Consider the following 13423-nt stretch of genomic DNA (forward strand, 5'->3'; position numbering starts at 1 on the left):
AAACACAAACCTCGAACTTCTGCAATTTTGTTTATGTTTGCCATAGTTGCATTGCCAATTCTTCTGCATGTTTCCCTTATGTCAGCTACCTGAGATTGCTTTTCTTTCATATCGTTTTCCAATGACAACATCTTCTCCTTAACAGATTTAAGTTTTTTCATGTCATCCGCAGTCAAATGTGTTTCCCCATCATCGCTATATGTCTCTAATCTCTTCTCCAGGTCCCCATAGCAACCGAGAAGCGAGGTCAGCTCTTCCATTTTTTGTCGTGCTTTTTCTTCGTCCTTGATGCAAGACGTCCAGAATGATCTCTCCAGCGCCTCATCTGATAACTCACTAACACGAGCAGCCACCTGTTGCAGGCTTTTAGAAATATCTTGGCGTTCTGAAACTAGATAACTTGAACGATCTAAATCCTGCTCTGTCGTTGCGACTTTATTTTCCAACTCTTCGATGCCTGAAGCAAAAGTCTTTGTCAGTAAATCCGCGAGAGGTGATTTCGATATCATCCCCTTTGCTTCCTGTAAATCCTTTTTCATTTCAATTAAGGTGAGTCTCTTCTGCTCAAAGTCTTCGAGTATGCTTGGGATTTCCTCAACTTCATATAAATTAGGTACATGCACAGCGAAACCGACCAAGCCACTTTGAATCGCTTCGATAGAATGCTTGGCCTTCATAGCAATTTCTTGCGCAACTTCGCATTTGTCCAGTTGAGCTAAAAGCAGTTCTCTTTCATTTACACACTTTTCTTTGATCTCTTTCAGGGATTTTATGGTGTTCAGAAGCTCGATGTTTAAAGGCAGCTCTTGGATCTGTATAATTGCACTTTCTAACTGATTGCATACTTCCAAATTTGTGTTGACAATATCGGTTTTACGCTTCCCATCGTTAACAAGATCGGCAATTGACATATCATTGGTAGGGTCAGTAGCTTCCTGCAATGTCTCGTCAAATTGCGAAAAGCTTGGTATTTCCTCTTTTTGAATATTTTGAAGATTGTTATAGACAGATTTTCCCTGCTCGATTAAATACAGTGCATTTTCTAGAGTGTGTAGACGGGTTGAAATATGCTCTAAATTTTGCTTCAAACTTTGTGCATCATTGTCGGTATCAGCGAATTCGTCAATTCTCGAATGAAGCTCGTAGACACTCTCTATCTCCTGCGCAATATTCTGTTTGTACGCTTGTAAATCACCAGTGTTGTCCCAATCGCAAAATTCAAAGCCCTGAAGTCCATTCTCAAGCCGAGCTAGTCTACTTTTTCCATCTTCAATAGCCGCAATTATTTCCATTTTGCGTTCTATAGCGCGTGCTTTGGTTGTATTTTCTCGCTTTGCTTCACTTAAGTCATTTGCTATTTCGTTGACCCTTGAGTTGATGACTTGACTTTCAATACTGCTAACTTCTTTCTCGACCATGGATTTAAGTTTTTCCTCCAATCCTTCAATCTTGTCAATGTTTTCTAACAATGCATTCAATCCACATTCCAGCTGCCTCTCAACCAAATCATTAGTCTCCGGCTGCTTAATACTTTGTAGATTGGCTCTGACGTCATACAACTGTCTCTCAATTTTCGCTTTCTTCTGATTTTCTGTTATCTCATTAGCCTCCTTATCCAAAGACCTCCACTTTCCCTCTAGACCCGTCTTCAGCGCTTCTATAGAAAATCTAACTTTGAGCACAGCGCTGTCAGGTACGTTGTCCTCGACTGATCTCAGCTCAGTCTGTAGATCTATAACATTATCAAGCAGTCTTTTAATACCCTCGCTGTTACTTTTCTTTTCAGACAATAGTTCATCCAACGAAGTACTCTCCTGTCCAGTTTCACAGATATCAGCAAATTTGTTATCAATTACTTTGAGTCTTTCCTCTATAGAATCAAAAACATCCTTGTATTGGTTGCATTTACTGATTTGCTCTTCAGCAGAACATTGGACGTTGTTTATTCTTTCCTCCAGCAAATCTAAATCTTTGAACGTATTTCCCAAAAACTCCCCATCGTACTCCTTTTTCTTCACACCGGCAGACAAATCCTTCAAACATTTAAAGGCTTCCTCGATTCTTTCTTTCGCCGCTAAAAGAGCTTCTGAAGCATTTTCAGACTTTGAATCGAATGATTCAATCATCGACCCGACAGCTTCAATTTCATCTGCGATTTCCACCATGGTATCTTTAATTGTCATTTTTTCATTAAAAATTGACAAACACCTTTCATTTTCAGAGTCCAGTTCCTTTATCCTTTCCCGTACAACGTTACATGAAGCATTAAGTTCCTCCCATTCTTTTGTATTTAGGTTCCCTTTAAGGACAAAGATGTTTTTATAAATTGCTTCCACGTCACCTTCTAAGTCCTTCAACAGGACTCGCGTTTCACAAGCCTTTTTAATGTCATCTGGTAAAACTTCTCTTCCCATTTCAGGAAGATTAACTCCTTCAGTATTTTCCAAAACTTGTTTTAAGCTATGATGGCAGTCCTCAGAAAAGTTTCTCGTTTCTTGATTTTGGGATAGCTGTGACAATATCAAATCTTCTTTACTTTTCAAAACTGTTATCACAGAGCTCAGTTTTTCGTCCAATTCTTTAGCTATAGATTTATCTATTAGCTTTCTGCAGTTTTCAAACTTTGCCTCAAGCTCAACACTAACTGATTTCTGGATGCAAATTTTCTCAGCAGCATCCTGAAGAGCAGCTTCTTTCTCTTCAAAGGATAATTCCAGCAGATCCTTTGCTTCGGCAAGACTGTACCGTTCATCTCCAAAATCTCTAATTTCCTTTACTACTTCTATGCAATTCGAAATCGCTCTTGATTTTTCTAACACGCCATCTATCTTCCCTTCACTTGATGCAATAGACTGTAATGTGTCACTTTTCTCTTCAGGGTTCAAAGACTGATCATTCTTGAGTTGCTCCCTAATTCTCTTCAAACTTTCTCGCAAACCATTTTCCTTTGATTTGAATTCTTCTGTTATGGATATAATCTTATCTTGATTCCCAGAAAATATGAATGACTCGACCTCTGCAAATATCTCTTGTACATAATCCTGCAATTCTTCAAGTTCTTTGAAAAGTTCAGCTCTAGATGCAAATTGTTCCTTTGCATATAAAACAATATCCGTCCTGACTTCGTTTATATCATTTTTCAAGCTGTCCTTCATCTTTAAAACCTCATTCTTTTCCCTTTCTGACAAATGATCCAATATATCGACAATATTGGAACTAAAACTTTCTTCTAACAGTTCATCGAATTTCGCCAATGAGTTTTCATCGTCAGTGATTCCATTCAAAATATCTTTCAACCGTTCCTGTGAATAAGTCACCGGCAGTTTCGATACAAAATCTGGCAGCTTTGATCTTAACGAATCAATTTGGTCCCTGAAACTTTCAAGGCAGCTCACATCAGCTTGACAAAGTTCTACCTTTGCCAGATAGCTGTCGACTTCTTCTTTAAAATCCTGCTCAATTTCTAACAATTCCTTATTCAAATCTGCATAAACTTCGACTGGAACTTTCTCTTGCATTTCTTCCAACTCATTTCTAAATACTTCGGCCTTACTTTTTCGATTTTTCTTCTCCTCAGTGACTCTTCTTAGCTCTTGAAAACGTTCATTCAAGTCAAGTTCTGTTAAAGGTAAATCGACTTTAACTTCAGTCAAACTGCAGACACTTTCTTTCAACTCCTTAAGTTTTTTGTCACCTTCTTTTATCTGATTATTGAGTTCTTTCATTTCTTCCATAACATCATGAACTCTAACTTTTTCTTTAGCAAGTCTTGTGATTACATCATTGCAACCATTGTTACAATCATCTGTCACTTTTTCTAAAACGTTCCCAATTTCCACACCTTTTTCTAAAAGTGTTTTTTCGAAAGATTGCAAAATTTCGGGTTTAATCTGCACCCTATTTTCTCTCAAATCTTTACACGCATTCACAATCCCTTTCTCCAAAATTCCCAGTTCTTCAATCAATTCAAAGGCTTTTTCGAGTGTTTCCCCTTCGCTTACTTCTTTCCTAGCATTGAATTCCAATTGACAGGCACTACCTAATGCTTCTTCAAGCCTCTTGGCAATTTGATCCCATTCCTCTTCAGAAAGTTGCTTACACATTTCTTGACATTGTGTAGTAACATCTTGTAGCTTCGATTTGATGTTTTCCATACCTGTTAACCTCTCTTTGCATTTCAAAAGACTCGTTTTTAAATTTTCAGCACTCAAGAGATCAACACTACATTCAGCAATTTTAACTGCTTCGATTTCATTCACGATAACATCTAGGCTTTCCAATCGTTTTTTAACCATTTCTTTCAACGAGATTGCTCTTTTGCTTTCTTCGTGCAGGTTTTTCTCTATCTCATTGCATTTACAATTAACAGCTAAACACCTTTCCCTCAAAACATGTATCTCCGGATTTGAATTTGAAAGTGCATCCAGCCTCTGAACGGAATCAGCTGACCTCTTTTTAATTTCTCCAATGATCTGCTTTTGCCGGTCAAATTCTTCCACTCTTGAGCTCAGGTTTTTATGGAAATTTGTTTCTGAACAAGATAAAACCACATTTTCCAGGGTCCCTTCATCTTCAAAGGCATTTTCTGTTACTTCCAGCACAACCAAGCGTGACTGTAAAATCTTTTTTTGCTTTTCTTTTGCCTTCAAAACCTGATTCCTGCATTTTTCAGATATATTTTTGAAGGGGTTTCTCAAAGAGCCAGGGCTTTCAGTAGACATATTTTCCATATTCAAATATTCGGGTATTTCATCCATGTTCTCGTATTCATGAAAGCGCTCCGACAATTCATTAAAATCTTTTCTTAGCAAAACAGTTCGGTTTTCAATTTCATCTTTTGAATCTGTTTCATTTTGTTCAATGGCGTGCTTGAGGTTTTCTAGATCTTGTTCAGGAATAACTGGAAACCGCCCTTCAACTTTGTTCACGGTGTCAATAGCTTGATTGACAAAATTTCTCAACCTAACTACTTCACTGGCACGTTCAGCAACATCTGCCCTCAGACTTTCAGCTTCCCGTTCAGCCATTGTTACTTCGTCACTTCCAATGGATCCTTCTAGACATTGAGCTAAAGAGTCTGTGGCTCGATTTACATTTTCCTGCATTTCTCGAAATTTCATTTCCTGTACACTCAAGAAATCGTGAATATCATTCAAATCCTCTACTTCTATCAAATCATTGAGTTTCCCATCAAACGAGCCAAGCTCCTCCCGCACATCTTCAATTTCATTGCGCAGATGCTCCCTCGCTGTCTCGATTTGCTCCACCTTTTCCGCTTTAGCCGCGAGTTTCTGCCGTGTCTTCAAGCAAGTGGCTGCCACAGCATCAACATTGTTCTTCAGAGCATCAATTTGCTCTGGCCTCAAATCACTTGACACATCCGCCAGGTCTTTATAAATCCGTGGAAGGCTTTCGGAGACATTGCTTATTTCCTGAATGGAATCGCTAATGAGTTTAATAACCGTCCCTATGTCACTTTCCATTAGAATACTGTCACTGCGCTGGTCTGCATATTCTACAAAAACATTCAGATCTTTTACTTTTTTCGCAAGATCTAAAAATAACTCGATAGACTTTCGGGTGGTTTCTGCCTCAGCTTTCAAACTTTCACTTGATTCTTTTAATGTTTTGAAGACAGTTGCAACAGTATCGTTCAAACCATCTTCCTTACACAATAACAAAACGTTTTCGCAACAACCCTTCAAAGTCTCCGCTTTTTCTACATAGTGTGACACCGTGTTAATGATATCTTGAATCTCCTTCGCTTTCTCAGCTGTCATGCCGTGTTCTTTGATATCACCTAGATCCCTTCTATATTTATCTATCATAATCTGCATATTGCGAAACTCCAACAGCTTGTTGTGCATTTCAATACCGGCTTCTAGTTGCTTTACAGATAGTTTTGCAAATCCAATTTTCTCGCTAAATATAGTTTCCTTTCGGCGCAACATGTCACTGACCTCCAGTGGAGCTTTTTCTAGTAAATTGCGCTCCGTTCCCCTTAAGACGCTCTCTGCCTTACCAATAATCTCGCGGGCTTCGTCAATTGATTGCTGGCTAAAACTGATATCGCCATCTGCACTGATGCAATGTTTTGCTATTTCTGTGATTTGCTGCAGCTTTTCACCAAACTCTTCCATCTCACTCTGGTATTTGTTGATTCTCGCAAGCAATTCGCTTGCGTCATCACGTTTAACAATAAGGCTTCCCATCGTCGCGTTGCAAGCCTGCTCGAGAGACCTGACAGATTCACCTAGTGCTGAAACCTGATCAACAGAAACTTTGCTTCCAAACTCATCTAACTCCATGTACAGACGGGGAATGTCTTCTAGAACCAACGAAATTGACTCGATAGAATCTGAGACATTGGAAATGCTATCTTCGAGACCAATATTGCTTGAAGGACCGTCATACATTGCCCTCAATTTCTCAACCTGCATCGCATGGCTTTCCACACGCTTCCTATAATCATCTAAAACGCACGCTTTTCCTTTGTCGTCATCTTTCAAATCAATGGTATCCGGCTCAGAATTATGGATAGGAACAGCCTCGAGGTCGCAGAAATCACTGTCGCTGTCATTAACATTCACATAGCTTTCAACAAATGCGATTGCATTGGGTTTGATTTCATCTTCTACTGAGACAAAAGAGGCCGCATCCCTTTGCTCCATGCATTTGGATTCTTCCTTTTCAGGTATTTTGCTAAGATCACCATGCAAACATGCGACAAATTTGGAAACTCTATTTTTGGCAGCAACCATCTGCGACTCAAGCCGCTCTCTTTCAGCTGCTTCTAAAAGACTGCCTAAACAACAAATATTATTTGTAACTTCTTCAAGATTTTCACTTAGTAGATTCAACTCTGTTTCATTGTGCTCTGCTGGATCCAACTTCTCAAGCTCTTCAATGGCATCAGCACAGCGACGGAGTTTCATTTCAGTGTTATGCTTGGTCTTCAACTTTCCAGCGATGAATTTCATTTGTGATTCGATTTCCTGCCTGCAAGCTTGGGAGCGTTCCTGGAACATAGCCATTCGCCCTCTGTTTTCTTCAACATTCGTAACAGGCAGCAAAGAAAACAGGCCTCCATTTTCCATCTCTTTTGCAAGACGACTATTACTATCGTCAAGTTTATTCAACATTTTTCCCAAATATTCTAACCTCGATTGTAACTTTATTTCGCCAACTGGCGACAAAGTTGAATCTTCGATCTCTTCAAGGTCACTTAACGCCTTGCCGAGCTCATTTTCAAACTTCACTTTGCGTTCATTAGCATTTCGCAACTCTCGCCTTTTATTCGAAATTCCTGAAGACACTAATTCTTTCATTTTGGAAACTTCCTGCAACATTCGGCTGACGTCATCCCGATTGTCGATGCAACCATCGGAAGAAATACTGTCACTAAGCTTGGGCAGTGACTCTGTTTGTTCAATGATGCTGGCGAAAGTTCTCTCGTGATCAGACAATGTTCTGTTCATCATATCAAGATCAATGCAACTTTTATCTTCTGAAAGTGTTTTCTGCAACTCAGTTAGTTGCTGACAAATGGTCGTCATTTTTGTCACTTTTGCAGCTGCTTCTTGTTCAATATCAGTGTACCTGTCGTGTGTGTCAATTGCAAGTGACTGAAGTACATGCAAACCTTCTTCCAGCTCCATTTTCAAGGCACTACATTTTTCTGATTCTACTTCGGGTAGTTCCGTCTTCAGAGACGATAAATTTTCACAGAGGGCTTTCACTTCCTTGTCAACCTCTCCAACAGTTGAATCTATCTTATCCAAGTCTTTTACCACATTACTCAGATTAAACTCAGTAATCTCTACATCCCTCAGGCGATCACACAATGCATGCATAAAAACGCACTTCTCTTCAGATACTTTGTTTACAGTGGAAAACCTCCTTTTCAGTTGCTCCACCGCATGCTCCTTTTCCTGCAATTCAAATCGTATCTGGTTATTAAGACTTTTAGCCTCTTCCTGGATTTGCGGTGTCTCACTCGCATCTCCCTCTACTCCAGCTGCAACAAATTCAGTAGCTCTGTCTAGCACTTTGTGAATTTTCTCTTGCCTTTTTTGGAATCCATCTACAAGATGACTTATTTCCTCCTCGCCTTCAATCAGTGACACAAAATCACCTACTTTGAAATTCCTTATACCAAGCTGAACATTTTTTAACATCTTTTTGAGCGACGTCAGTTGATCGTGAAGGTTACGCTTCTCCTCGTAGCCAGCTGCCAATTTTCTTTGCATTTCTTTTGTTTTGTCTTCAAATGCATCCCATAGATCTGTCATTTCCAGCAACTCGTCCTCAAAGCTTTCTCCATCCCCAGAATCTAGCTCCGTGATGGCTTCTCTTGCTCTATGAATAGGCGAAAACAGTTCTCTTTCCTCATTTTCGATCTCAAGGCAGCATTTGTTCACTTCACTCAGCTGCCTTTCCAAGCTCAACTGGCTGCTTGTGTCCAACTGACGTGCTTTCACTTCCACAAACTCCCTTGCTCTTTCTAGTGCACTTCTGATGCGGACACGGTTATTTGCTAATGTCTCCAAGTAATTCAGTCTTTCAGCAGCAATTTCTTTATACCTTTTCAGATTTATTGCAGCCATGGCTAGCTCATCTTTGTGCTTGTTGTCGACTGGCAAGTTCGAGCAAGCAATGAACTCGTCAGCTTCCTCAATCGCTTTTTCTATTCTCTCTAAAGACTCAATCACTTCCTTCACCTTTTCTAAATCCTTTTCAGATTGCAAATTCAAATGAACAGATTCCTCATCCCTACCAATCAATGACATTATCCGATTTTCGATTTCTTTAATCTTGTCTGCACAAAAACGATCATGGCTCACAACCTTCTCGAAAAACTCAGATAAGGCCAACTTCCTGTCATCAATTCTTTTTCGAATTTCGCTCATTCGATCACAAATTGACTCAATCCTCATGTTGTGTTTGTTGACAGGTTTGAGCTTTAAAGTGATTTCTGGAATAAAATTGCTCTGATTGAGTCACAATCACAGAACAACTGGATGTGCTACAAATGCATTACTTAATATGGGATTTATTTACTGAATGAAAAATCTTCACCATAACGATCCCCTGGCTGACTTACACAACAGCTTTTTGTACTCACCTCGGAGCTGAGAACTTTACCCCAAAACAGATGAGGCATACTTTACTTTTTCAACTCTTCATTCCAATTGGGCATGAAAAGGCCTATAAATACTCTACAAGCAAAATGTATTTAAGCCTTTTCAATAGTTGGATAAAAGACGCTCATTTAAATGCTGTTTTTTCACTCTCAAAGAGAGGCTAGATTCTCTTTCATGCTTAAATAGGAATCAAAATTTTCAAGATTTAGCGCCAGAAAGTCCGCAAAACACACAATTTAGTTAGAATATGATAGTTCCCTTATTCTATCTTGGTGGTGGTGAAAACGCTGAATCAGAACGACGGAGGATTTTACAGAGGCAAGCCACTTTTTGGGTTTGCTTGAAGGGTAACAGGGAGGTGGAAATTACTCAAAAAATAAAGAAATACGGTGAATTTAACACGTCAGCACCAGACACTGCATTATCTGCAAGATGACAAAAAATGAACATCACTTACTTGATTTCACGACGTTTTCACAGATCCTCTGAACTTTTTCTGCGGTCGCATCAAACTCGTTTTCAACCTTCTCAAGTTCACCGAGCTCCTTACCAACATCTTTCATGTTTTCTTCTCGTAAAATTGAGGCCACGTTATCCATCCATTTCTCGATATATACCATAGAGCTTTCATTCTCTGCAATTTTATCGTTTATGATCGAAATATCTTTCTGTAGGTTAGAAACTCGACTTCTGGCTGCGTTTACCTTCGCCTTTAAATGGCTGATCTTCTCACCTTGTAGTTCTTTTTCATAAGCGGGCATTTGTGTACTTGAATTTGCCAAGTCATTTGATAAACAAACAACTTTTGCATCAAGAGAATCAATATCTGAAATAAAACCGTTAATGTGCTGCGACAAGGCTGCATATGATTTTGTATTTTTCAACCCTCTTTCAAAGGCCTCGTTTGCATCCTTAAAACAATCAAATAATTCTTCACAGCCAACGTTGTTACGACAAACATTCTTCTTAGCATTTGCAAGGTCCAGGTTAAAGGACACTGCTAGATCTTCTTTCAATTCAACTTCCCTCTGAAGCTCATCCATCTCTTCCTGAATATTTATTTCCGTTCCTTCTAATTGTTCGTAAATCACATTAGCGAGTTCGCTTAAAGCCACTATCTTTTTTCTAACATCTTCTATCTTTGTTTTGTAATCTTCAGCTTTCACTTCAGCATCTTCAATTTTATAAGATTCATCGAGCCCCGGTACGTGGAGATTCTCAAGATCCCTTTTTATTACATTTGCCAAGTCGATATAGTCATGTGCTAGTTTCTCTGTGGTAGCAAAAAACAATGTTTTCTTCTGTAGTGCCTCAATTACCCTCGTCGTTTTTCCCGCTATATTTTCATCTGTTTTTCCTAGCTGACAAAATCTTTCTGACAAATCCTTGTCCATTTGCTCTAATTTTTTCACAGAAGCTTCGCTCTCCACTTTAATCTGTTCTATACCTTTTGACAGCTGTTCCATTGTTGCAAATTTACCGCCAGCGTTTGAAGTATCAGCAAAACTTTCGCACTCATCAAGGAAATTCTCTAGGTCAAACTTTCTCTGTTTGGCTTCTTCAACCAACTGTATTTTGTCACTTATCTTTCTCTTATTATCCTGGCAAAATGATAGTAATCTCTTTATTTCAACCTTATGTCCCGCTGCATGCTCAGATCCATTCTCCTCTGCAAAACTGCTTTTACTTATAACATCTAATTCAGTTTCCAGATTCTCAATTTCACTCAGGGCCTTTACAGCAGATTCCCTTGCATTCTCAAGGGTCGTCATTGGATCAGTTGCAACTTGCTGGAAAGACAGTAGGGCCTTTTCGATTGATTCCATTCTTCTTTTTTTCTCTAAGTACGTCTTAATCTTGCATACCTCCGATTCAATTTCCTCTGCTGCCTTTATTTTGGATGCAACCAAATTCATTTGGAAATCATCAAGCGAAGGGAACATTTTTAGTCGGTCATCTTGCATTTCAGTTGCTTCTTTCCTTAGTTCCTTAACATCGTCAAGAATTTCTTTTTCAACGCTACGTAGCAAGATACTCCGTTCCCTCAGATTATGAGAGGCTTCAAATGAAAGCAAATCATTTTCCAAAGCTGCAAATTTCATTCCTAGTGTGCTCGACTTTTCAACTATAGTTGAACCATTTTTGGCAGTTTTCGCTATCAATTCTGCATGCTTCTCTAATTGACTGATGGTTTCCAGGAGCCCCTCCAATTCAGCATCATCATTTTGCTCAAAGCAATTTCTAATTTCCTCCGCCTTTCTTCTAAGCTCTTTTAAATCGTTTCTAATTCCTTCTGTCTTATGTACTGCACTTTGCAATTGTAAGACATCTCCACACAAAGGCAAACTGTCACCCAACTCTTTAAGTCGCCCTTCAATTCTTAACGCATCAAAATCTTCAAATACGTCATCTCTAAGTCGCTTTGACGTCTTCATGTCGACCAGTTTTCTCTCGTCCTTTTCTAATTCTGCTGTAAGCTTACTTTCTATGTCTTCAAAGTGTCTAACATAGTCTGCAATAGCACCGTGTTCTCTACTGTCCTCAAGCTTCAACTTCAACCTTATAGTTTTCTCCAACAAACTTTGACGAGCCACAATTGATCCAGATATTGTTTTTATTTTATCCTCATTCTCGTTAGCATTTGCATCCTTTTCTAACTCAGTTTCATTCAAACTCGCCACTTTAAACAAAATTCCTTCAGCTTCTTGTTTAAGCAAGTTGATCTCAAAAATTGAATCGATCTTTCCTTTAACTTTTTGCTTTCTCACTTCGGCTTTCTTTATCAAACCTTCGACTTTGGATAACAAATTTCTCTTAACCTGGCCATATTTTTTTTCAGGCAACCCCAAAACCTTATCTTGTAGGGACATGTTTTTGTCAATCAAGATCGAAAGATCTTCTAAACTGCCGTCTAATTGATCAACCAGTCCTAATTCTCCATTTTCATCGTTTTCCTTGCCATCCATCGCCTCAAATTGATCTGACAATTCTTCAACAGTCCTCTCTAATTCTACAGCTTTCTCTAAATCGGATCGCTCCCTGTGTAGCCCTTCGACAAGAGCTTGCCATTCTTCTTGTAGTTCTTCTACACTGCAGTCGATTTTTATTCGATCCTCGTTGCCTTGTGGCAACTTAGCAGCTTTGGCAACCAACGCATCCAACTTCTCCATCTCTGCATCCGACTGCAGGCACATTGCCAAGTGATTCTGCATCAGCTCAGAAACCGTGCCTTGACAAGGCATACGAGCTACATCTACTCTTACCTTCTTTAGTCCATCGGCAATAACACCCAGTTCAGAAAGAATACTATCAATATCCTGCTGTTTGTCTCTTGCCACGCCATCTTGCTTCAACAAAGCAGACTGTTCTGCATCACCTGCAAGCAATGCCAAGTCCTGCTCTTTCTCAATGGCAACATCGACTAGATTTTCCCATCCTGATTTTAGCCTGCGCAGATGCCCATCAAATGATGCTTTCCTCTCTACCGGTAATCCTTCCAGAATCTTGTTACCGTTTTCGATCAATTTCTCGTACATCTTTTTGTGACCTTTAATGTCCCCACAAAGATCCCTATGTTCAAGTAAACAATTATTTAAAACAGATTTTCCCGCTTCTTCGTCTATGTCCTCGGAAATCATGCAGCCTAGCTTCTGCATCCATTCAATGAAGCCCTCCAAATTTTCATAAAAGAATTCCTGGTCTGATACAAAGTTGTCAAAGTTCGACTCTTTGGAAGAAGCCCGCTCACTTAGGTTGCTCCACTTCTTGAGCAAATGATCTAGCCTCTCTTTCATGCTTCCTTTATCTGCCGATGGAAAAACATCAAGCATGCTACTGCCGCATCTTAGAACAGTCTCGATTCGGTCTTTGCGCTGATCCATTTCCCGATACATGGCCTCATGCTTTCCGAATGCTTCCATCATAGCATCCTCGTCTGTTATTGAGGTTAAATCACTGCTAAATACAACTTCAGCCTTTTGGACCCACGCAAGGCAATCATCCACGTCCTCGTCAACCTTAAAGAAACACCGAGCAAAACACTGAATGCATCAAACAGTTACTTTTGACTCAAATATTATATCCCCCTGAAAATTCCCCATTCATTCCAAGAGCAATTATACCCAACGTGTTGTTTATTTTCGATACAAGTGATAGCACAGATTGTTCAGTAACATTATATTCGATTAAGTGTGCGATACAGGATTATTTAGTTCATAAAAAAAGGACTTAAACTCATATATTTAACCCAGCGTGATCAACGAATAGAAAAATGCTTGCGC

At 39.4% G+C, this 13423-nt stretch overlaps 1 protein-coding gene across 1 annotated transcript in view; it reads right to left on the bottom strand.

The window, feature by feature from the left end:
- The window catches only part of LOC135681441 (uncharacterized), a 77356-nt gene that overhangs the window by 40017 nt on the left and 23916 nt on the right, over positions 1-13423 (bottom strand). Inside the window, exons 39-40 of the mRNA XM_089111673.1 lie at positions 9601-13159; positions 11-8974 (exon numbers count right to left, since the gene is read on the bottom strand). Of these exons, the coding sequence (XP_088967799.1) occupies positions 11-8974; positions 9601-13159 (12523 nt within the window). The remainder of the gene's footprint in view (positions 1-10; positions 8975-9600; positions 13160-13423) is intronic.

The sequence above is a fragment of the Rhopilema esculentum genome, chromosome 12 (assembly GCF_057945365.1).
Source record: "Rhopilema esculentum isolate cy_ngs chromosome 12, ASM5794536v1, whole genome shotgun sequence".
Classification (NCBI taxonomy): Eukaryota; Metazoa; Cnidaria; class Scyphozoa; order Rhizostomeae; family Rhizostomatidae; genus Rhopilema; species Rhopilema esculentum.